Source organism: Nerophis ophidion, linkage group LG27 (genome assembly GCF_033978795.1).
Source record: "Nerophis ophidion isolate RoL-2023_Sa linkage group LG27, RoL_Noph_v1.0, whole genome shotgun sequence".
Lineage (NCBI taxonomy): Eukaryota > Metazoa > Chordata > Actinopteri > Syngnathiformes > Syngnathidae > Nerophis > Nerophis ophidion.
The window spans coordinates 35,376,648-35,402,394 of record NC_084637.1 but is presented as its reverse complement, the minus strand read 5'-3'; the positions used below and the strand labels follow the sequence as shown (position 1 = coordinate 35,402,394).

The window sequence follows — 25,747 nt, the reverse complement described above, 5'->3', positions numbered from 1 at the left end:
ACCACTTTTTTATGCTGTGTATTTTATTCATGGCTATATTTTTATTTTTAGCGATATAATTTATGGTTATATTATTTTTATTTATGGCTGTTATTTGTAGTTTATCTGTAGCTATATTTTATTATTTATGGCTACACCTTTATTTGTAGTTTTATTATTAATGGCTATATTATTTGTTATAGTTACATATGGTTGTATAATATTTAATGGTCATATATGGCTATATGTTTATTATTTATAGCAGTATGATTTTTGTCTGTATCATTTATGGTTATAGTTTCATTATTAAGGCTGTTATTTATGAATATATTGTTTATAGCTATATTTGATTATTTATAGTTATATTATTCATGGCTGAATAAGTTGTATTATTCAAGTTTATATTTTTATTGTTTATGGCAATATTATTTTTAATTATGCTTATGTTATTTATGGCTATATTAGGATTTATGGATCTTCTCAGTAGTAGCTGTGATAAATCAAGTAGTTTGTGAAGAAAAAAGCACATCTGCCACAACACCAGACTTGCGGAGGTTGTCAGCTTCCAACCTGGCAAATGATAAATGTTTACAAATACAATATCAAGAAGATGTCCTTTAGTTTAATGGACACAACACAACACTTTATAGAATTCGGCCCCGCCTCTCCCTGTGACAAGCCACGCCCATCACAACGACCAACTCCGCGCCTCCTAGCGCTAAGCCCCGCCTCTTCACCAAGTCCGCCCCGCCCTCCGCTCGGCTCTCTCCTTTAGCATTAGCACGTTAGCTTGCGGAAGCTGCCAGTCTTTCACCGGCCGGCCCTAGTCCGCCTTCTCGCCCGCAAGGAAGTCGGTGGACGGCCGCCCCTCTGTGAGTCAGTCTCGGAAGAAGCTGTGGGACATGGCCAGACCCGAGCAAGTCCTGCTGCTGGAGCCGCAACACGAACTCCGCTTCCGAGGTAACGCAGGGCCACCGGGGGGCTCGCTAGCTAGCTAGCTAACTAAACAACAATAATAATGACAATAATATTCATGCTTAACATCAATAATAATAATGACAATTACATTCATACCTTCTTGTCGTCCACGGCCACGCACAGGTGACATGGCACAGGTGTGCTGGCGTTAGCCTGCTAGCTCCTTTTAGCTTAGCCGCTAGCTTGCTGGCAGAAGCCGCAAGTGATTGATTGGTGATTAAAATAGATGGTCCGTACAAACCAGGTGATTGATGAGTGATTAAAATAAATGGTCCGTACAAACCAGGTGATTGATGAGTGATTAAAATAAATGGTCCGTACAAACCAGGTGATTGATGAGTGATTAAAATAAATGGTCCGTACAAACCAGGTGATTGATTGGTGATTAAAATAGATGGTCCGTACAAACCAGGTGATTGATTGGTGATTAAAACAGATGGTCCGTACAAACCAGGTGATTGATTGGTGATTAAAATAGATGGTCCGTACAAACCAGGTGATTGATTGGTGATTAAAATAGATGGTCCATCCAAACCAGGTGATTGATTGGTGATTAAAATAGATGGTCCGTACAAACCAGGTGATTGATTGGTGATTAAAATAGATGGTCCGTACAAACCAGGTGATTGATTGGTGATTAAAATAGATGGTCCGTACAAACCAGGTGATTGATTGGTGATTAAAACAGATGGTCCGTACAAACCAGGTGATTGATTGGTGATTAAAATAGATGGTCCGTACGAACCAGGTGATTGATGAGTGATTAGAATAGATGGTCCGTACAAACCAGGTGATTGATTGGTGATTAAAATAGATGGTCCGTACAAACCAGGTGATTGATTGGTGATTAAAATAGATGGTCCGTACAAACCAGGTGATTGATTGGTGATTAAAATAGATGGTCCATCCAAACCAGGTGATTGATTGGTGATTAAAATAGATGGTCCGTACAAACCAGGTGATTGATTGGTGATTAAAATAGATGGTCCGTACAAACCAGGTGATTGATTGGTGATTAAAATAGATGGTCCGTACAAACCAGGTGATTGATTGGTGATTAAAATAGATGGTCCGTACAAACCAGGTGATTGATTGGTGATTAAAATAGATGGTCCGTACAAACCAGGTGATTGATTGGTGATTAAAATAGATGGTCCGTACAAACCAGGTGATTGATGAGTGATTAAAACAAATGGTCCGTACAAACCAGGTGATTGATTGGTGATTAAAATAGATGGTCCGTACAAACCAGGTGATTGATTGGTGATTAAAATAGATGGTCCATCCAAACCAGGTGATTGATTGGTGATTAAAATAGATGGTCCGTACAAACCAGGTGATTGATTGGTGATTAAAATAGATGGTCCGTACAAACCAGGTGATTGATTGGTGATTAAAATAGATGGTCCGTACAAACCAGGTGATTGATTGGTGATTAAAACAGATGGTCCGTACAAACCAGGTGATTGATTGGTGATTAAAATAGATGGTCCGTACGAACCAGGTGATTGATGAGTGATTAGAATAGATGGTCCGTACAAACCAGGTGATTGATTGGTGATTAAAATAGATGGTCCGTACAAACCAGGTGATTGATTGGTGATTAAAATAGATGGTCCGTACAAACCAGGTGATTGATTGGTGATTAAAATAGATGGTCCATCCAAACCAGGTGATTGATTGGTGATTAAAATAGATGGTCCGTACAAACCAGGTGATTGATTGGTGATTAAAATAGATGGTCCGTACAAACCAGGTGATTGATTGGTGATTAAAATAGATGGTCCGTACAAACCAGGTGATTGATTGGTGATTAAAATAGATGGTCCGTACAAACCAGGTGATTGATTGGTGATTAAAATAGATGGTCCGTGCAAACCAGTTGATTGATTGGTGATTGGAATTGATGTTACGTCCAACTACACCATGAATTGATGAAGGTGGACCCCAACTTAAACAAGTTGAAAAACTTATTGGGGTGTTAGCATTTAGTGCTCAATTGTAGGCAATATGTACTGTACTGTGCAATCTACTGATAAAAGTTTCAATCAAAACTAAGGGATCGTTTAGTGATTAGAATGGATGTTCCGTCCAGAGCAGTGATGTGCTGGAACTAAACAGCAGGTGAGGCCAAGATACTTTTGGAGCTTTTTTTCTTCTTCTTCTTCCTTTTTTTAATTTCAATTCATGTGTGCAGCTCTAATGTTTGTAGATGTAGGTGGCACATTATTACAGTAGATGTAGGTGGCACATTATTACAGTAGATGTAGGTGGCACATTATTACAGTAGATGTAGGTGGCACATTATTACAGTAGGTGTAGGTGGCACATTATTACAGTAGGTGTAGGTTGCACATTATTACAGTAGATGTAGGTTGCACATTATTACAGTAGATGTAGGTGGCACATTATTACAGTAGATGTAGGTGGCACATTATTACAGTAGATGTAGGTGGCACATTATTACAGTAGATGTAGGTGGCACATTATTACAGTAGATGTAGGTTGCACATTATTACAGTAGATGTAGGTGGCACATTATTACAGTAGATGTAGGTGGCACATTATTACAGTAGATGTAGGTGGCACATTATTACAGTAGATGTAGGTGGCACATTATTACAGTAGATGTAGGTGGCACATTATTACAGTAGATGTAGGTGGCACATTATTACAGTAGATGTAGGTGGCACATTATTACAGTAGATGTAGGTGGCACATTATTACAGTAGATGTAGGTGGCACATTATTACAGTAGATGTAGGTGGCACATTATTACAGTAGATGTAGGTGGCACATTATTACAGTAGATGTAGGTTGCACATTATTACAGTAGATGTAGGTTGCACATTATTACAGTAAATGTAGGTGGCACATTATTACAGTAGATGTAGGTGGCACATTATTACAGTAGATGTAGGTGGCACATTATTACAGTAGGTGTAGGTGGCACATTATTACAGTAGATGTAGGTGGCACATTATTACAGTAGATGTAGGTGGCACATTATTACAGTAGATGTAGGTGGCACATTATTACAGTAGGTGTAGGTGGCACATTATTACAGTAGATGTAGGTGGCACATTATTACAGTAGGTGTAGGTGGCACATTATTACAGTAGATGTAGGTGGCACATTATAACAGTAGATGTAGGTGGCACATTATTACAGTAGATGTAGGTGGCACATTATTACAGTAGATGTAGGTGGCACATTATTACAGTAGGTGTAGGTGGCACATTATTACAGTAGGTGTAGGTTGCACATTATTACAGTAGATGTAGGTTGCACATTATTACAGTAGATGTAGGTGGCACATTATTACAGTAGATGTAGGTGGCACATTATTACAGTAGATGTAGGTGGCACATTATTACAGTAGATGTAGGTGGCACATTATTACAGTAGATGTAGGTGGCACATTATTACAGTAGATGTAGGTGGCACATTATTACAGTAGATGTAGGTGGCACATTATTACAGTAGATGTAGGTGGCACATTATTACAGTAGATGTAGGTGGCACATTATTACAGTAGGTGTAGGTGGCACATTATTACAGTAGATGTAGGTTGCACATTATTACAGTAGATGTAGGTGGCACATTATTACAGTAGATGTAGGTTGCACATTATTACAGTAGATGTAGGTGGCACATTATTACAGTAGATGTAGGTGGCACATTATTACAGTAGATGTAGGTGGCACATTATTACAGTAGATGTAGGTGGCACATTATTACAGTAGATGTAGGTGGCACATTATTACAGTAGATGTAGGTTGCACATTATTACAGTAGATGTAGGTGGCACATTATTACAGTAGATGTAGGTGGCACATTATTACAGTAGATGTAGGTGGCACATTATTACAGTAGATGTAGGTGGCACATTATTACAGTAGGTGTAGGTGGCACATTATTACAGTAGATGTAGGTTGCACATTATTACAGTAGATGTAGGTTGCACATTATTACAGTAGATGTAGGTGGCACATTATTACAGTAGATGTAGGTGGCACATTATTACAGTAGATGTAGGTGGCACATTATTACAGTAGATGTAGGTGGCACATTATTACAGTAGATGTAGGTTGCACATTATTACAGTAGATGTAGGTGGCACATTATTACAGTAGATGTAGGTTGCACATTATTACAGTAGATGTAGGTGGCACATTATTACAGTAGATGTAGGTGGCACATTATTACAGTAGATGTAGGTGGCACATTATTACAGTAGATGTAGGTGGCACATTATTACAGTAGATGTAGGTGGCACATTATTACAGTAGGTGTAGGTGGCACATTATTACAGTAGATGTAGGTTGCACATTATTACAGTAGATGTAGGTGGCACATTATTACAGTAGATGTAGGTTGCACATTATTACAGTAGATGTAGGTTGTACATTATTACAGTAGATGTAGGTTGCACATTATTACAGTAGATGTAGGTTGCACATTATTACAGTAGATGTAGGTGGCACATTATTACAGTAGATGTAGGTTGCACATTATTACAGTAGATGTAGGTGGCACATTATTACAGTAGATGTAGGTGGCACATTATTACAGTAGATGTAGGGGGCACATTATTACAGTAGATGTAGGTGGCACATTATTACAGTAGATGTAGGTGGCACATTATTACAGTAGATGTAGGTGGCACATTATTACAGTAGATGTAGGTGGCACATTATTACAGTAGATGTAGGTGGCACATTATTACAGTAGATGTAGGTGGCACATTATTACAGTAGATGTAGGTGGCACATTATTACAGTAGATGTAGGTTGCACATTATTACAGTAGATGTAGGTTGCACATTATTACAGTAGATGTAGGTTGTACATTATTACAGTAGATGTAGGTGGCACATTATTACAGTAGGTGTAGGTGGCACATTATTACAGTAGATGTAGGTTGCACATTATTACAGTAGATGTAGGTTGCACATTATTACAGTAGATGTAGGTTGTACATTATTACAGTAGATGTAGGTTGCACATTATTACAGTAGATGTAGGTGGCACATTATTACAGTAGATGTAGGTGGCACATTATTACAGTAGATGTAGGTGGCACATTATTACAGTAGATGTAGGTGGCACATTATTACAGTAGATGTAGGTGGCACATTATTACAGTAGATGTAGGTGGCACATTATTACAGTAGGTGTAGGTTGCACATTATTACAGTAGATGTAGGTGGCACATTATTACAGTAGATGTAGGTGGCACATTATTACAGTAGATGTAGGTGGCACATTATTACAGTAGATGTAGGTTGCACATTATTACAGTAGGTGTAGGTTGCACATTATTACAGTAGATGTAGGTGGCACATTATTACAGTAGATGTAGGTGGCACATTATTACAGTAGATGTAGGTGGCACATTATTACAGTAGATGTAGGTTGCACATTATTACAGTAGATGTAGGTGGCACATTATTACAGTAGATGTAGGTGGCACATTATTACAGTAGATGTAGGTTGCACATTATTACAGTAGATGTAGGTTGCACATTATTACAGTAGGTGTAGGTTGCACATTATTACAGTAGATGTAGGTGGCACATTATTACAGTAGATGTAGGTGGCACATTATTACAGTAGATGTAGGTGGCACATTATTACAGTAGATGTAGGTTGCACATTATTACAGTAGATGTAGGTTGCACATTATTACAGTAGGTGTAGGTTGCACATTATTACAGTAGGTGTAGGTGGCACATTATTACAGTAGATGTAGGTTGCACATTATTACAGTAGATGTAGGTGGCACATTATTACAGTAGATGTAGGTGGCACATTATTACAGTAGATGTAGGTGGCACATTATTACAGTAGGTGTAGGTTGCACATTATTACAGTAGATGTAGGTGGCACATTATTACAGTAGATGTAGGTGGCACATTATTACAGTAGATGTAGGTGGCACATTATTACAGTAGATGTAGGTTGCACATTATTACAGTAGATGTAGGTTGCACATTATTACAGTAGATGTAGGTGGCACATTATTACAGTAGATGTAGGTGGCACATTATTACAGTAGATGTAGGTGGCACATTATTACAGTAGATGTAGGTGGCACATTATTACAGTAGATGTAGGTGGCACATTATTACAGTAGATGTAGGTTGCACATTATTACAGTAGATGTAGGTGGCACATTATTACAGTAGATGTAGGTTGCACATTATTACAGTAGATGTAGGTGGCACATTATTACAGTAGATGTAGGTGGCACATTATTACAGTAGATGTAGGTGGCACATTATTACAGTAGATGTAGGTGGCACATTATTACAGTAGATGTAGGTGGCACATTATTACCAGGCTCCCCGGTAAGAATGATCAGCACATGACTTCAACAATCCACAGATTTAAAGAGCTCACTGGCCAGTGGACATTTCACCTCACTTTTTTATGTCTCCACCACCTGTAGAAAGGCTGGTCCCCACATGTACTCATCAAACACTCGCTCCCCAATACAAATGATAACCAATATATATGTATGTGTGTGTGTGTGTGTGTGTGTGTGTGTGTGTGTGTGTGTGTGTGTGTGTGTGTGTGTGTGTGTGTGTGTGTGTGTGTGTGTGTGTGTGTGTGTGTGTGTGTGTGTGTGTGTGTGTGTGTGTGTGTGTGTGTGTGTGTGTGTGTGTGTGTGTGTGTGTGTGTGTGTGTGTGTGTGTGTGTCTGTCCTCAGGTCCCTTCACAGACGTGGTGACGTCCACTCTGAAGCTGACCAACCCCACAGACAGAAACGTGTGCTTCAAAGTGAGGACCACGGCCCCCCGCAGATACTGTGTGCGCCCCAACAATGGCATCCTGGATGCTGGCACCTCCATCCTTCTTTCTGGTCAGTCTTCTCCACTTCTTGTTTGCAGCAAGTACTCCAGCCTGTCCTCAAACACTCCACATTCTAAACATGCTTCAACAAAAACAAAACATCAACAAGTGGAATAAAAGAGCAGACAGCTGAAATGTAAACGAACATGGAAGACTGGGTAGACCCCGGACAAGGAAGGCTGTGTAGACCCCGGACAAGGAAAGCAAGGTAGACCCCACACAAGGAAGGCTGGGTAGACCCCAGACAAGGAAGGCTGGGTAGACCCCGGACAAGGAAAGCAAGGTAGACCCCAGACAAGGAAGGCTGGGTAGACCCCGGACAAGGAAAGCAAGGTAGACCCCAGACAAGGAAGGCTGTGTAGACCCCAGACAAGGAAGGCTGTGTAGACCCCAGACAAGGAAGGCTGGGTAGACCCCAGATAAGGAAGGCTGCGTAGACCCCGGACAAGGAAGGCTGTGTAGACCCCACACAAGGAAGGCTGTGTAGACCCCAGACAAGGAAGGCTGGGTAGACCCCAGATAAGGAAGGCTGTGTAGACCCCAGACAAGGAAGGCTGTGTAGACCCCACACAAGGAAGGTTGGGTAGACCCCAGACAAGGAAGGCTGTGTAGACCCCGGACAAGGAAAGCAAGGTAGACCCCAGACAAGGAAGGCTGTGTAGACCCCACACAAGGAAGGCTGGGTAGACCCCAGACAAGGAAGGCTGGGTAGACCCCGGACAAGGAAAGCAAGGTAGACCCCAGACAAGGAAGGCTGGGTAGACCCCGGACAAGGAAAGCAAGGTAGACCCCAGACAAGGAAGGCTGTGTAGACCCCAGACAAGGAAGGCTGTGTAGACCCCACACAAGGAAGGCTGTGTAGACCCCAGACAAGGAAGGCTGGGTAGACCCCAGATAAGGAAGGCTGCGTAGACCCCGGACAAGGAAAGCAAGGAAGACCCCAGACAAGAAAGGCTGTGTAGACCCCAGACAAGGAAGGCTGTGTAGACCCCAGACAAGAAAGGCTGTGTAGACCCCAGACAAGGAAGGCTGTGTAGACCCCACACAAGGAAGGCTGTGTAGACCCCAGACAAGGAAGGCTGGGTAGACCCCAGATAAGGAAGGCTGCGTAGACCCCGGACAAGGAAAGCAAGGAAGACCCCAGACAAGAAAGGCTGTGTAGACCCCAGACAAGGAAGGCTGTGTAGACCCCAGACAAGAAAGGCTGTGTAGACCCCAGACAAGGAAGGCTGTGTAGACCCCACACAAGGAAGGCTGTGTAGACCCCAGACAAGGAAGGCTGGGTAGACCCCAGATAAGGAAGGCTGTGTAGACCCCAGACAAGGAAGGCTGTGTAGACCCCACACAAGGAAGGTTGGGTAGACCCCAGACAAGGAAGGCTGTGTAGACCCCGGACAAGGAAAGCAAGGTAGACCCCAGACAAGGAAGGCTGTGTAGACCCCACACAAGGAAGGCTGTGTAGACCCCAGACAAGGAAGGCTGTGTAGACCCCACACAAGGAAGGCTGTGTAGACCCCACACAAGGAAGGCTGGGTAGACCCCGGACAAGGAAGGCTGGGTAGACCCCGGACAAGGAAAGCAAGGTAGACCCCAGACAAGGAAGGCTGGGTAGACCCCGGACAAGGAAAGCAAGGTAGACCCCAGACAAGGAAGGCTGTGTAGACCCCAGACAAGGAAGGCTGTGTAGACCCCACACAAGGAAGGCTGTGTAGACCCCAGACAAGGAAGGCTGGGTAGACCCCAGATAAGGAAGGCTGCGTAGACCCCGGACAAGGAAAGCAAGGAAGACCCCAGACAAGAAAGGCTGTGTAGACCCCAGACAAGGAAGGCTGTGTAGACCCCACACAAGGAAGGCTGTGTAGACCCCAGACAAGGAAGGCTGTGTAGACCCCAGACAAGGAAGGCTGGGTAGACCCCACACAAGGAAGGCTGTGTAGACCCCAGACAAGGAAGGCTGGGTAGACCCCAGATAAGGAAGGCTGCGTAGACCCCGGACAAGGAAGGCTGTGTAGACCCCACACAAGGAAGGCTGTGTAGACCCCAGACAAGGAAGGCTGGGTAGACCCCAGATAAGGAAGGCTGTGTAGACCCCAGACAAGGAAGGCTGTGTAGACCCCACACAAGGAAGGTTGGGTAGACCCCAGACAAGGAAGGCTGTGTAGACCCCGGACAAGGAAAGCAAGGTAGACCCCAGACAAGGAAGGCTGTGTAGACCCCACACAAGGAAGGCTGTGTAGACCCCAGACAAGGAAGGCTGTGTAGACCCCACACAAGGAAGGCTGTGTAGACCCCACACAAGGAAGGCTGGGTAGACCCCGGACAAGGAAGGCTGGGTAGACCCCGGACAAGGAAAGCAAGGTAGACCCCAGACAAGGAAGGCTGGGTAGACCCCGGACAAGGAAAGCAAGGTAGACCCCAGACAAGGAAGGCTGTGTAGACCCCAGACAAGGAAGGCTGTGTAGACCCCACACAAGGAAGGCTGTGTAGACCCCAGACAAGGAAGGCTGGGTAGACCCCAGATAAGGAAGGCTGCGTAGACCCCGGACAAGGAAAGCAAGGAAGACCCCAGACAAGAAAGGCTGTGTAGACCCCAGACAAGGAAGGCTGTGTAGACCCCACACAAGGAAGGCTGTGTAGACCCCAGACAAGGAAGGCTGGGTAGACCCCACACAAGGAAGGCTGTGTAGACCCCAGACAAGGAAGGCTGGGTAGACCCCAGATAAGGAAGGCTGTGTAGACCCCAGACAAGGAAGGCTGTGTAGACCCCACACAAGGAAGGTTGGGTAGACCCCAGACAAGGAAGGCTGCGTAGACCCAGGACAAGGAAAGCAAGGTAGACCCCAGACAAGGAAGGCTGGGTAGACCCCAGACAAGGAAGACAGCGTACACCCAGGACAAGGAAAGCAAGGTAGACCCCAGACAAGGAAAGCAAGGTAGACCCCAGACAAGGAAGGCTGTGTAGACCCCAGACAAGGAAGGCTGTGTAGACCCCAGACAAGGAAGGCTGGGTAGACCCCAGACAAGGAAGACAGAGTACACCCAGGACAAGGAAAGCAAGGTAGACCCCAGACAAGGAAAGCAAGGTAGACCCCAGACAAGGAAGGCAGAGTAGACCCAGGACAAGGAAAGCAAGGTAGACCCCACACAAGGAAGGCTGGGTAGACCCCAGACAAGGAAGGCTGGGTAGACCCCAGACAAGGAAGGCTGGGTAGACCCCAGACAAGGAAGACAGCGCACACCCAGGACAAGGAAAGCAAGGTAGACCCCGGACAAGGAAGGCAGAGTAGACCCAGGACAAGGAAAGCAAGGTAGACCCCACACAAGGAAGGCTGGGTAGACCCCAGACAAGGAAGGCTGGGTAGACCCCAGACAAGGAAGGCTGGGTAGACCCCAGACAAGGAAGGCTGGGTAGACCCCAGACAAGGAAGACAGCGTACACCCAGGACAAGGAAAGCAGAGTAGACCCAGGACAAGGAAAGCAAGGTAGACCCCGGACAAGGAAGACAGCGTACACCCAGGACAAGGAAAGCAAGGTAGACCCCGGACAAGGAAGGCAGAGTAGACCCAGGACAAGGAAAGCAAGGTAGACCCCGGACAAGGAAGACAGCGTACACCCAGGACAAGGAAAGCAAGGTAGACCCCAGACAAGGAAGGCAGAGTTGACACAGACAGACAATTTTCCCAAACTAGGGAGCATTTAGTCAAGGACCAAATAATTATAGTTACATATTACTTATTATAGGTACACATCACATATACTTGTAAATTACTTATTATAGTTACATATTACTTATACTTATATATTACTTATTATACAAACCCCGTTTCCATATGAGTTGGGAAATTGTGTTAGATGTAAATATAAACAGAATACAATGATTTGCAAATCCTTTTCAAGCCATATTCAGTTGAATATGCTACAAAGACAACATATTTGATGTTCAAACTGATAAACATTTTTTTTTTTTGCAAATAATCATTAAGTTTAGAATTTGATGCCAGCAACACATGACAGAGAAGTTGGGAAAGGTGGCAATAAATACTGATAAAGTTGAGGAATGCTCATCAAACACTTATTTGGAACATCCCACAGGTGTGCAGGCTAATTGGGAACAGGTGGGTGCCATGATTGGCTATAAAAGCAGCTTCCATGAAATGCTAAGTAATTCACAAACAAGGATGGGGTGAGGGTCACCACTTTGTAAGCAAATTGTCAAACAGTTTTAGAACAACATTTCTCAACAAGCTATTGCAAGGAATTTAGGGATTTTACCATCTACGGTCCGTAAAATCATCAAAAGGTTCAGAGAATCTGGAGAAATCACTGCACGTAAGCGATGATATTACGGACGTTTGTTCCCTCAGTCGGTACTGCATCAAAAACCGACATCAGTGTGTAAAGGATATCACCACATGGGCTCAGGAACACTTCATAAAACCACTGTCAGTAGCTACAGTTGGTCGCTACATCTGTAAGTGCAAGTTAAAACTCTACTATGCCAAGCAAAACCCATTTATCAACAACACCCAGGAACGCCGCCGGTTTCGCTGGGCCCGAGCTCATCTTAAGATGGACTGATGCAAAGTGGAAAATTGTTCTGTGTTCTGATGAGTCCACATTTCAAATTATATTTTAAAACTGTGGTCGTGGTGTCCTCCGGAACAAAGAGGAAAATAACCATCCGGATTGTTATAAGCGCAAAGTGTAAAAGCCAGCATGTGTGATGGTATGGGGGTGTATTAGTGCCCAAGGCATGGGTAACTTACACATGTGTGATGGTATGGGGGTGTATTAGTGCCCAAGGCATGGGTAACTTACACATCTGTGAAGGCACCATTAATACTGTAAGGTAAATACTGGTTTTGGAGCAAATTATGTTGTCATCCAAGCAACGTTATCATGGACGCCCCTGCTTATTTCAACAAAACAATGCCAAGCCACGTGTTACAGCAGCGTGGCTTCGTAGTAAAAGAGTGCGGGTACTTTCCTGGCCCGCCTGCAGTCCAGACCTGTCTCCCATGGAAAATGTGTGGCGCATTATGAAGCGTAAAATAGGACAGCGGAGACCCCGGACTGTTGAAGGACTGAAGCTCTACATAAAACAAGAATGGGAAAGAATTCCACTTTCAAAGCTTCAACAATTAGTTTCCTCAGTTCCCAAACGTTTATTGAGTGTTGTTAAAAGAAAAGGTGATGTAACACAGTGGTGAACATGCCCTTTCCCAACTACTTTGGCAGTTTGAGTTTGAACATCAAATATGTTGTCTTTGTAGCATATTCAACTGAATATGGCTTGAAAAGGATTTGCAAATCATTGTATTCTGTTTATATTTACATCTAACACCATTTCCCAACTTATATGGAAACAGGGTTTGTAGTTACATATAACTTATTATAGTTGCATATTACTTATTATACTTATATATTACTTATTATACTTACAGTATATATTACTTATTATAGTTACATATTACTTATATTTACATATTACTTACACATAAAAAGTCTCCAATGCAGATTAAAAAGTATTCAGTAACAAACGTGTCCGCATAATTCAATTTATTGTGTATGAGTTTATCTTCATGGATTATTGTGACCTGTTGGTGTTGCAAAAAAAGAACAATGACCACTCCACTTCAATTTATAGACAGTTAAATCCATTCCAATGGTTAATAATAAATATGTTATTTTCTGTGTTTGAAGTAGACCACGGTGATCATGTTGTGATGTTCCACAGTCAATAGACCACGGTGATCATGTTGTGATGTTCCACAGTCAGTAGACCACGGTGATCCTGTTGTGATGTTCCACAGTCAATAGACCACGGTGATCCTGTTGTGATGTTCCACAGTCAGTAGACCACGGTGATCCTGTTGTGATGTTCCACAGTCAGTAGACCACGGTGATCATGTTGTGATGTTCCACAGTCAGTAGACCACGGTGATCATGTTGTGATGTTCCACAGTCAGTAGACCACGGTGATCCTGTTGTGATGTTCCACAGTCAGTAGACCACGGTGATCATGTTGTGATGTTCCACAGTCAGTAGACCACGGTGATCCTGTTGTGATGTTCCACAGTCAGTAGACCACGGTGATCATGTTGTGATGTTCCACAGTCAGTAGACCACGGTGATCATGTTGTGATGTTCCACAGTCAGTAGACCACGGTGATCATGTTGTGATGTTCCACAGTCAGTAGACCACGGTGATCATGTTGTGATGTTCCACAGTCAGTAGACCACGGTGATCATGTTGTGATGTTCCACAGTCAGTAGACCACGGTGATCATGTTGTGATGTTCCACAGTCAGTAGACCACGGTGATCATGTTGTGATGTTCCACAGTCAGTAGACCACGGTGATCCTGTTGTGATGTTCCACAGTCAGTAGACCACGGTGATCCTGTTGTGATGTTCCACAGTCAGTAGACCACGGTGATCCTGTTGTGATGTTCCACAGTCAGTAGACCACGGTGATCATGTTGTGATGTTCCACAGTCAGTAGACCACGGTGATCATGTTGTGATGTTCCACAGTCAGTAGACCACGGTGATCATGTTGTGATGTTCCACAGTCAGTAGACCACGGTGATCCTGTTGTGATGTTCCACAGTCAGTAGACCACGGTGATCATGTTGTGATGTTCCACAGTCAGTAGACCACGGTGATCATGTTGTGATGTTCCACAGTCAGTAGACCACGGTGATCCTGTTGTGATGTTCCACAGTCAGTAGACCACGGTGATCCTGTTGTGATGTTCCACAGTCAGTAGACCACGGTGATCCTGTTGTGATGTTCCACAGTCAGTAGACCACGGTGATCATGTTGTGATGTTCCACAGTCAGTAGACCACGGTGATCATGTTGTGATGTTCCACAGTCAGTAGACCACGGTGATCATGTTGTGATGTTCCACAGTCAGTAGACCACGGTGATCCTGTTGTGATGTTCCACAGTCAGTAGACCACGGTGATCCTGTTGTGATGTTCCACAGTCAGTAGACCACGGTGATCATGTTGTGATGTTCCACAGTCAGTAGACCACGGTGATCATGTTGTGATGTTCCACAGTCAGTAGACCACGGTGATCCTGTTGTGATGTTCCACAGTCAGTAGACCACGGTGATCCTGTTGTGATGTTCCACAGTCAGTAGACCACGGTGATCATGTTGTGATGTTCCACAGTCAGTAGACCACGGTGATCCTGTTGTGATGTTCCACAGTCAGTAGACCACGGTGATCCTGTTGTGATGTTCCACAGTCAGTAGACCACGGTGATCATGTTGTGATGTTCCACAGTCAGTAGACCACGGTGATCCTGTTGTGATGTTCCACAGTCAGTAGACCACGGTGATCATGTTGTGATGTTCCACAGTCAGTAGACCACGGTCATCCTATTGTGATGTTCCACAGTCAGTAGACCACGGTGATCCTGTTGTGATGTTCCACAGTCAGTAGACCACGGTGATCATGTTGTGATGTTCCACAGTCAGTAGACCACGGTGATCCTGTTGTGATGTTCCACAGTCAGTAGACCACGGTGATCCTGTTGTGATGTTCCACAGTCATGCTGCAGCCTTTCGACTATGACCCCAAGGAGAAGAGCAAACACAAATTCATGGTCCTGTCCATGCTGGCTCCTCACGACATGACGGACATGGAGGGGGTGGTGAGTACTAAGTAGAAGACATGGAGGGGGTGGTGAGTACTAAGTAGAAGACATGAAGGGGGTGGTGAGTACTAAGTAGAAGACATGAAGGGGGTGGTGAGTACTAAGTAGAAGACATGGAGGGCGTGGTGAGTACTAAGTAGAAGACATGGAGGGGGTGGTGAGTACTAAGTAGAAGACATGGAGGGGGTGGTGAGTACTAAGTAGAAGACATGGAGGGGGTGGTGAGTACTAAGTAGAAGACATGAAGGGGGTGGTGAGTACTAAGTAGAAGACATGGAGGGAGTGGTGAGTACTAAGTAGAAGACATGGAGGGGGTGATGAGTACTAAGTAGAAGACATGAAGGGGGTGGTGAGTTATTAAGTAGAGGACATGGAGGGGGTAGTGAGTACTAAGTAGAAGACATGGAGGGGGTGGTGAGTACTAAGTAGAAGACATGGAGGGGGTAGTGAGTACTAAGTAGAAGACATGGAGGGGGTGGTGAGTACTAAGTAGAAGACATGGAGGGGGTGGTGAGTACTAAGTAGAAGACACGGAGGGGGTAGTGAGTACTAAGTAGAAGACATGAAGGGGGTGGTGAGTACTAAGTAGAAGACATGGAGGGAGTGGTGAGTACTAAGTAGAAGACATGGAGGGGGTGATGAGTACTAAGTAGAAGACATGGAGGGAGTGGTGAGTACTAAGTAGAAGACATGGAGGGGGTGGTGAGTACTAAGTAGAAGACATGGAGGGGGTGGTGAGTACTAAGTAGAAGACATGGAGGGGGTGGTGAGTACTAAGTAGAAGACATGGAGGGGGTGGTGAGTACTAAGTAGAAGACATGGAGGGGGTGGTGAGTACTAAGTAGAAGACATGGAGGGGGTGATGAGTACTAAGTAGAAGACATGAAGGGGGTGGTGAGTTATTAAGTAGAGGACATGGAGGGGGTAGTGAGTACTAAGTAGAAGACATGGAGGGGGTGGTGAGTACTAAGTTGAAGACATGGAGGGGGTAGTGAGTACTAAGTAGAAGACATGGAGGGGGTGGTGAGTACTAAGTTGAAGACATGGAGGGGGTGGTGAGTACTAAGTAGAAGAGGCCTCTATCCTTCAATGATCTTCTTCATCTTCTTCCTCCTCAGTGGAAGGATGCCAAGCCAGAGGAGCTGATGGACTCCAGGTTGAGATGTGCCTTTGACATGCCGCTAGATAATGCCAAAACTGTAAGTAGTCATCACCATCTCCCCCTGATCACATGTTTAGTCATTTCTCTTCATCGCCACCTCCCCCTGATCACATGTTTAGTCATTTGTCTTCATCAACACCTCCCTCTGATCACATGTTTAGTCATTCGTCTTCATCACCACCTCCCCCTGATCACATGTTTAGTCATTTCTCTTCATCGCCACCTCCCCCTGATCACATGTTTAGTCATTTGTCTTCATCAACACCTCCCTCTGATCACATGTTTAGTCATTTGTCTTCATCGCCACCTCCCCCTGATCACATGTTTAGTCACTTGTCTTCATCGCCACCTCCCCCTGATCACATGTTTAGTCACTTGTCTTCATCACCACCTCCCCCTGATCACATGTTTAGTCACTTGTCTTCATCACCACCTCCCCCTGATCACATGTTTAGTCACTTGTCTTCATCACCACCTCCCCCTGATCACATGTTTAGTCACTTGTCTTCATCACCACCTCCCCGTGATCACATGTTTAGTCATTTATCTTCATCGCCACCTCCCCGTGATCACATGTTTAGTCACTTGTCTTCATCGCCACCTCCCCCTGATCACATGTTTAGTCATTCGTCTTCATCGCCACCTCCCCCTGATCACATGTTTAGTCATTTGTCTTCATCACCACCTCCCCGTGATCACATGTTTAGTCATTTATCTTCATCGCCACCTCCCCGTGATCACATGTTTAGTCATTTGTCTTCATCACCACCTCCCCCTGATCACATGTTTAGTCACTTGTCTTCATCGCCACCTCCCCCTGATCACATGTTTAGTCATTCGTCTTCATCGCCACCTCCCCCTGATCACATGTTTAGTCATTTGTCTTCATCGCCACCTCCCCCTGATCACATGTTTAGTCACTTGTCTTCATCGCCACCTCCCCCTGATCACATGTTTAGTCACTTGTCTTCATCACCACCTCCCCCTGATCACATGTTTAGTCACTTGTCTTCATCACCACCTCCCCGTGATCACATGTTTAGTCATTTATCTTCATCGCCACCTCCCCGTGATCACATGTTTAGTCATTCGTCTTCATCGCCACCTCCCCCGATCACGTTTAGTCATTTGCCTTCATCACCACTTCCCCGTGATCACATGTTTAGTGTTTTGCCGTCATCACCACCTCCCTATGATGACATGTTTAGTCATTTGCCTTCATCACCACCTCCCCCTGATCACATGTTTAGTGTTGTGCCTTGCAGCATGAGGACCCTGACCACACGGTGCTTAGTAGCTCCCTGCCAAAGTCTGCCAGCTCCTCGTTGGACGAGGCGGAGGGCAAGAAGGTGATGGATGAGTGCAGGCGGCTGCAGGCGGAGGTGCACAGGCTCAGGGAAGAGAACAGACGCATCCGGGTGAGACACACAACTAATCACACTCGTCAGGAGCAAAGCGCTTAGTCAGCATTAATGTCACCGATGAGTTCATTACTAAAAAGATGTATTTTTTTAGGGCCCACGCCACATTTCCAAAATACTGTTAGCAGAAAACAAAGTGCAATAAGAGAGGTGAAATGTTTGGATCAAAGTTGAATGACACAAAGCGGCCATGCAGGCAAATAGTAATAATAATGTATCAAAATCCATCTTATTCATTATTAACACATTCAAGGCTCCAATTACTTCATATCACGCTTACAATATGCAAGATGTGTACCCCCATATTTATTGTATTGCCTTAAATATGTCAACAATTTATATCCACACGGTTTTTGATTCATTATTATTTTTTAAGACTGATAATTGAAAAAAGAAATCACACTAAAGTACTTAGTGACCCAAATTAGAAAAATGAATCATTTATTAATATTTTATCTATACTATTATCATGTATTTATTTTTTACTTTTAAGACTTAAATCTGTAGATGAACTTCAGATCTAACCATCAGTGGTACATTTTGTATATTTATTATGATAATATGGACTTATTATGCCCCTTTTCGTCAAATAAAATGTCAAACACACAAAATGTGCAGTTTTTTCCCCAAAAATATTGTTCGACATGAAAATAAACCCCTTTTTTTTTTTTTTTTTACAAAAAGGGCACTAAAGTAAAAAATATTAAAAAGTGATCATCAATGAATAGATCTGAAGTTATGTACAGATTTAAGTGTGAAATTAAAACAAATATCCATCCATCCATCCATTTTCCACTGCTAATTCCCTCTGGGGTCGCAGGGGGCGCTGGTGCCTATCTCAGCTACAATCGGGCGGAAGGCGATGTACACCCTGGACAAGTCGCCACCTCACCGCAGGGCCAACACAGATAGACAGACAACATTCACACATTAGGGACCATTTAGTGTTGCCAATCAACCTATCCCCAGGTGCATGTCTTTGGAGGTGGGAGGGGCCTATCCCCAGGTGCATGTCTTTGGAGGTGGGAGGGGCCTACCCCTAGGTGCATGTTTTTAGAGGTGGGAGGGGCCTATCCCCAGGTGCATGTTTTTAGAGGTGGGAGGGGCCTATCCCCAGGTGCATGTCTGTGGAGGTGGGAGGAAGCCGGAGTACCCGGAGGGAACCCACGCAGTCACGGGGAGAACATGCAAACTCCACACAGAAAGATCCCGTGCCCAGGATTGAACCCACAACTACTCAGGACTTTTGTATTGTGAGGCAGACGCACTAACCCCTCCTCCACCGTGCTGCCCTAAAGCAAATATATATATATATATATATATATGTATATATATATATATATATATATATATTAAAAAACTCTTAAGGCTCAAGCTGTTTGTTTACATGTTTTTTTTTTCTCTTTACTATTTGCGCTTATAGGACTCGAATTAAAATAAAAACTAAGAATCATCTTTTGATATGATGTACTTAGTCCATAAGTACACAAACGTGTACTTCATGTTTAGTGACATGCTAATTCTTTTTTCCCCAAATTCCATTGTATGTTATACTCTTCTGACACCACCAGATGGCAGTATAAGTGTCCACATAAGCGGCCATAAGACCCCAATTCAGTAGTGTACCCCAATTTGGAAATAAGAGCTAAAATGTGCTGTCCACGCATGTGGCCACTAAGCCTATGGAGTTTTTAAATGATTTTTTTTTTTTTATACTTTAAATGAGACCTTCTTGGTCTCCAGGACCTTTAGTGTGAATTTTTTTTAATTGTCATTGTTTAAAAATAATAATGAATCAAAAACAATGTGGATGTGAATTGTTGACATGTTTATGGCTACAATTACTTATTTCAATCATTTTGATGGGACAATATCAATCATTTAGTGGGTTTTCCTTGACAGAAAAGCCATAAAACATAAACAATGTCTAACTTTACACAGCATCACGTACACCTGAAGTTGATCTATAGAATAGAATACATTAAAAGCTTTTATTGTCACTATAAACAGGTACAATGTGATGAAAAGCAAGTACCATATATATATATATGTATGTATATGTGTATATATGTATATAATTCAATGCAAAAATTCTTGAGAAATGATTTGTAAATAGCTGATTGACAAACATGAGCTAGTAATGACCATCAGGACTAATCATCTACATCCCTAGCACTTTGTGGGAAACATGGCTACAGCAATAGAAAAAAAGCAACATGCCGTTGGAATATTTATTGACTTATGTAAAACTTTTGACATAATTCATCATTCCTTACTTTTTCAAAAATGGTCAAACTATGGCATAAGAGGTGTTTTACAGCAGTGATAAAGTAGTTATTGAAGTAATAGATCTCAATATGTGGAAATTAGTAAGACTAAATCACAGCCAAGAAGAGTAACAATACCAAGTTATTTATACTTTATTGAAATGATGTTTGTTCTGTAACTAATAAATGTAAATGTATTGTGTTTGCAGCTGATACACTTGTAGATTGTTGAGGAGAAGACTTGAAGGAAGTGTTGAGGATATTAGAGGTTGAGTTAATTCAGCCAAAAAATGGTTTGATATGAGCAAGTTATTATTAAATGATAAGAAAAGTAAATGAATGGTGTTTAGTGGTGCAAGGACAAATTGTGAAGCAAAATGAAAGAAGTGGAAATGGATAGAGTATATGAAACTAAATTCTTGGGAATAAATGATGTTGGAAAGCGCAAATTGAAAATATAAAGGGAAACATATCCAAATCCATTGCTCTTCTTCATAAAGTAAGAAATGTCTGCATATGTTATATTATTCTTTTATTATTTTTATATTTAAGATATTGTGTTGAAGTTTGGGGAAATGTTTATAAAACAAACAGAGCCAATAATTCAACTTGAAAAAAGGGTGATTAGAATAATACACATCGTGTGCTTCTATGAACATACCAATCCATTATTTATAAGTTCTAATGTCTTCAAATGTTCAGATATTGTGTTTGTAAAAGCAATGGAAATGATGTTTGGAGTAAAGAACAACAGCCTCCCAGCTTGTATTCTTAGCTTCTTTACATTGAGAGGAGAAAACAAACATTTATGGGGATATTGATTTGTCAAATATGTCAAGTAAGGAAGAATACAAAATACGGCTTTAAGGTTCAAAAAAGTCTTAAAAGGTGAAATAATTGAAAATGATCAAATATAGTAACAATTACTTTCATCCCATTGATTTTTTCTTACCGTTGATGTTCCAGGCTATCTGATTTTCAGTGAAGATATAGGATAGGCACATATAAGCTTCAGCCTTTCTTTTAGTGTGTGTGTGTATATGATTGTTAAATATGTATCATCTCTACTCTTTAACTAAATGCTTGATTATATGACCCAAATAAACTTATTCCATTCATATATATATATATATATATATATATATATATATATATATATATATACATACATATATATATATATGTAGATATTTAAGTGTTCACAGTAAAAAAAAAGACAATAAATGATGTATTTTTGACACTTTGACTGAGACCCTTTTTGGGTCCCCGGTACCCTTAATAGGCACCAAAAGTGAGGGATGGTTACAATAAATATGGGATTGCTTTTCTAAATGAAACAGATGATATCATGTTTGTATTATAAAATATATACTTTAGCATCAAATACACTACCACAAATACTCACTTGGTGCCTAGCTCGCTTTTTTACTGTCAACAAGGAGATGATGGCTACTCAATACAAGGCAAATAAAGTAAATATACTCCCTCAATACAAGGCAAATAAAGTAAATATACTCACTCAATACAAGGCAAATAAAGTAAATATACTCACTTAATACAAGGCAAATAAAGTAAATATACTCACTCACTACAAGACAAATAAAGTAAATATACTCCCTCAATACAAGGCAAATAAAGTAAATATACTCCCTCAATACAAGACAAAAAAAGTAAATATACTCCCTCAATACAAGGCAAATAAAGTAAATATACTCCCTCAATACAAGGCAAATAAAGTAAATATACTCCCTCAATACAAGGCAAATAAAGTAAATATACTCCCTCAATACAAGGCAAATAAAGTAAATATACTCACTTAATACAAGGCAAATAAAGTAAATATACTCACTCACTACAAGACAAATAAAGTAAATATACTCCCTCAATACAAGGCAAATAAAGTAAATATACTCCCTCAATACAAGACAAAAAAAGTAAATATACTCCCTCAATACAAGGCAAATAAAGTAAATATACTCACTCAATACAAGGCAAATAAAGTAAATATACTCACTTAATACAAGGCAAATAAAGTAAATATACTCACTCAATACAAGGCAAATAAAGTAAATATACTCCCTCAATACAAGGCAAATAAAGTAAATATACTCAATACAAGGCAAATAGAGTAAATATACTCACTTAATACAAGGTAAATAAAGTAAATATACTCCCTCAATACAAGGCACATAAAGTAAATTTACTCCCTCAATTCAAGACAAATAAAGTAAATATACTCACTCAATACAAGGCAAATAAAGTAAATATACTCCCTCAATACAAGGCAAATAAAGTAAATTTACTCCCTCAATTCAAGACAAATAAAGTAAATATACTCACATAATACAAGGCAAATAAAGTAAATATACTCACTCAATACAAGGCAAATAAAGTAAATATACTCACTCAATACAAGGCAAATAAAGTAAATATACTCACTTAATACAAGGCAAATAAAGTAAATATACTCACTTAATACAAGGTAAATGAAGTAAATATACTCACTCAATACAAGGCAAATAAAGTAAATATACTCACTCAATACAAGGCAAATAAAGTAAATATACTCACATAATACAAGGCAAATAAAGTAAATATACTCACTCAATACAAGGTAAATAAAGTAAATATACTCCCTCAATACAAGGCAAATAAAGTAAATATACTCCCTCAATACAAAGTAAATAAAGTAAATATACTCACTCAATACAAGGCAAATAAAGTAAATATACTCCCTCAATACAAGGCAAATAAAGTAAATATACTCCCTCAATACAAGGCAAATAAAGTAAATATACTCCCTCAATACAAGGCAAATAAAGTAAATATACTCACTCAATACAAGGTAAATAAAGTAAATATACTCCCTCAATACAAGGCAAATAAAGTAAATATACTCACTTAATACAAGGCAAATAAAGTAAATATACTCCCTCAATACAAGGCAAATAAAGTAAATATACTCACTCAATACAAGGTAAATAAAGTAAATATACTCCCTCAATACAAGGCAAATAAAGTAAATATACTCACTTAATACAAGGCAAATAAAGTAAATATACTCCCTCAATACAAGGCAAATAAAGTAAATATACTCCCTCAATACAAGGCAAATAAAGTAAATATACTCCCTCAATACAAGGCAAATAAAGTAAATATACTCCCTCAATACAAGGTAAATAAAGTAAATATACTCCCTCAATACAAGGCAAATAAAGTAAATATACTCCCTCAATACAAGGCAAATAAAGTAAATATACTCCCTCAATACAAGGCAAATAAAGTAAATATACTCCCTCAATACAAGGCAAATAAAGTAAATATACTCCCTCAATACAAGGTAAATAAAGTAAATATACTCCCTCAATACAAGGCAAATAAAGTAAATATACTCCCTCAATACAAGGCAAATAAAGTAAATATACTCCCTGCATGACTTGACCTGTTGAGTAGTGAAGGTCAATAAACTTCATGACATGTACTGAAGTTTATAGAGTATCACATGATGACTTTTACTTTGTCAAAGGAATACTTCAAAACTTTAAGTTACAGTGTCAAAGGAGTACTTGAATACTTTAAGTTACATTCTAAAATGAGTGAATGAATACTTTAAGTTACCATGCAAAATGAGTTGATAAATACTATAAGTTACATTGTCAAAGGAGTACTTGAAGTCTTTAAATTACATTGTGGAAGGAGTACTTGAATATTTGAAGTTACATTGTGGAAGGAGTACTTCAATACTTTAAGTTACAGTGTCAAAAGAGTACTTGAATACTTTAAGTTACATTCTAAAATGAGTGAATGAATACTTTAAGTTACCATGCAAAATGAGTTAATAAATACTATAAGTTACATTGTCAAAGGAGTACTTGAAGTCTTTAAATTTCATTGTGGAAGGAGTACTTGAATATTTGAAGTTACATTGTGGAAGGAGTACTTCAATACTTTAAGTTACAGTGTCAAAAGAGTACTTGAATACTTTAAGTTACATTCTAAAATGAGTGAATTAATACTTTAAGTTACCATGCAAAATGAGTTAATAAATACTATAAGTTACATTGTCAAAGGAGTACTTGAAGTCTTTAAATTACATTGTGGAAGGAGTACTTGAATATTTGAAGTTACATTGTGGAAGGAGTACTTCAATACTTTAAGTTACAGTGTCAAAAGAGTACTTGAATACTTTAAGTTATATTGTAGGAGTACTTCAATACTTAATGAGTACATAAATACTTATTTACATTATAGGAGTTCTTGAAAACTATAAGTTACATTGCAGAAGAAGTACTTGAATACTTAATGAGTACACAAATACATCAAGTTACTTTGTAGAAGGAGTACTTGGACACTTAATGGTTACATAAATACTTAAAGTTACATTGTAGGAGTAGTTGAATACTTAATGATTACATAAATACTTCAAACTACACTGTAGGAGTACTTGAATACATAATGATTACTTGATTACCTAAAGTTACATTGTAGAAGGAGTACTTGAATACTCAATTATTACATCAATACTTAGTTATATTGTAGAAGGCGTACTTGAATACTCAATGATTACATAAATACTTAGTTATATTGTAGGAGTACTTGAATACTTAATGATTACTTGATTACCTAAAGTTACATTGCTGTTAAAGTACTTGATTATTCAATGATTACATAAATACTTAAAGTTACATTGTAGGAGTACTTGAACACTTAATGATTACTTGAATACTTAGTTACATGGTAGGAGTACTTGAATACTTAATGATTACTTGAATACTTAGTTACATTGTAGAAGGAGTACTGGAATACTTAGTTACATTGTAGAAGGAGTACTGGAATACTTAGTTACATTGTAGAAGGAGTACTGGAATACTGAAGTCATCCTTCTTCATGGCAGGAGAACGATGGGCTCCGGAAGAGGACGACCACCTCAGTGGCCCCGCCCCTTGACTCCTCCTCCATCATGGCGGCCAGGGAGGGGGGGCTGCTGAGCGGTGGTGTGTTGGCACTGTGTGTCCTCCTCTTTGTGCTGGGAGTCATCCTGGGGAAACTCATCCTCTAGACTTCAGCTCCTCCATCTTGTCATCATGCTGGAAGGATGGAGATGAAGTGTGAATGTTGACAAGGATGCACACTCTCACACACACACACACACACACATATATACACACACACACATATATACACACACACGCACTCATCCTCTCTGATTCAAAGATGACTTTTTTTTTCCCTGACTGCACTTTTTCTAGCGATGTTCCTGAGCAGTGAACTTCAAGTCATGACTTGGATGCAAAATGCTACTTTAAACATCATCATCATCATGATGATGATGATGATGATGATGATGATGAGAGGTGTGTTTCTACTCACTGTACAACCACAATGTTTATGATAAACATCACATCTGGCTTCTA

General features: G+C 40.9%; 1 protein-coding gene and 1 long non-coding RNA gene across 3 annotated transcripts; one reads left to right on the top strand and one right to left on the bottom strand.

Moving 5' to 3' along the window:
• Positions 1-713: 713 nt before the first annotated feature.
• LOC133544256 (vesicle-associated membrane protein-associated protein B/C-like) lies at positions 714-25,747 on the top strand. Of its 2 annotated transcripts, none has more exons than XM_061889417.1 (6): positions 714-939; positions 7,672-7,824; positions 15,377-15,480; positions 16,602-16,682; positions 17,896-18,063; positions 25,228-25,747. In XM_061889417.1, the coding sequence occupies exons 1-6, from the start codon at positions 882-884 to the stop codon at positions 25,390-25,392; spliced, it is 729 nt and encodes a 242-aa protein (XP_061745401.1). In that variant the 5' UTR covers positions 714-881; the 3' UTR covers positions 25,393-25,747. The 2 variants fall into 2 exon arrangements, with proteins under 2 accessions (XP_061745401.1, XP_061745402.1); XM_061889418.1 differs by having other exon boundaries at positions 717-939; positions 17,911-18,063.
• LOC133544258 (uncharacterized) lies at positions 750-1,237 on the bottom strand. Its single transcript, XR_009804614.1, has 2 exons — positions 1,054-1,237; positions 750-981 (listed from the first exon to the last, which is right to left on the bottom strand). It is a non-coding gene; the product is annotated as an uncharacterized LOC133544258 (long non-coding RNA).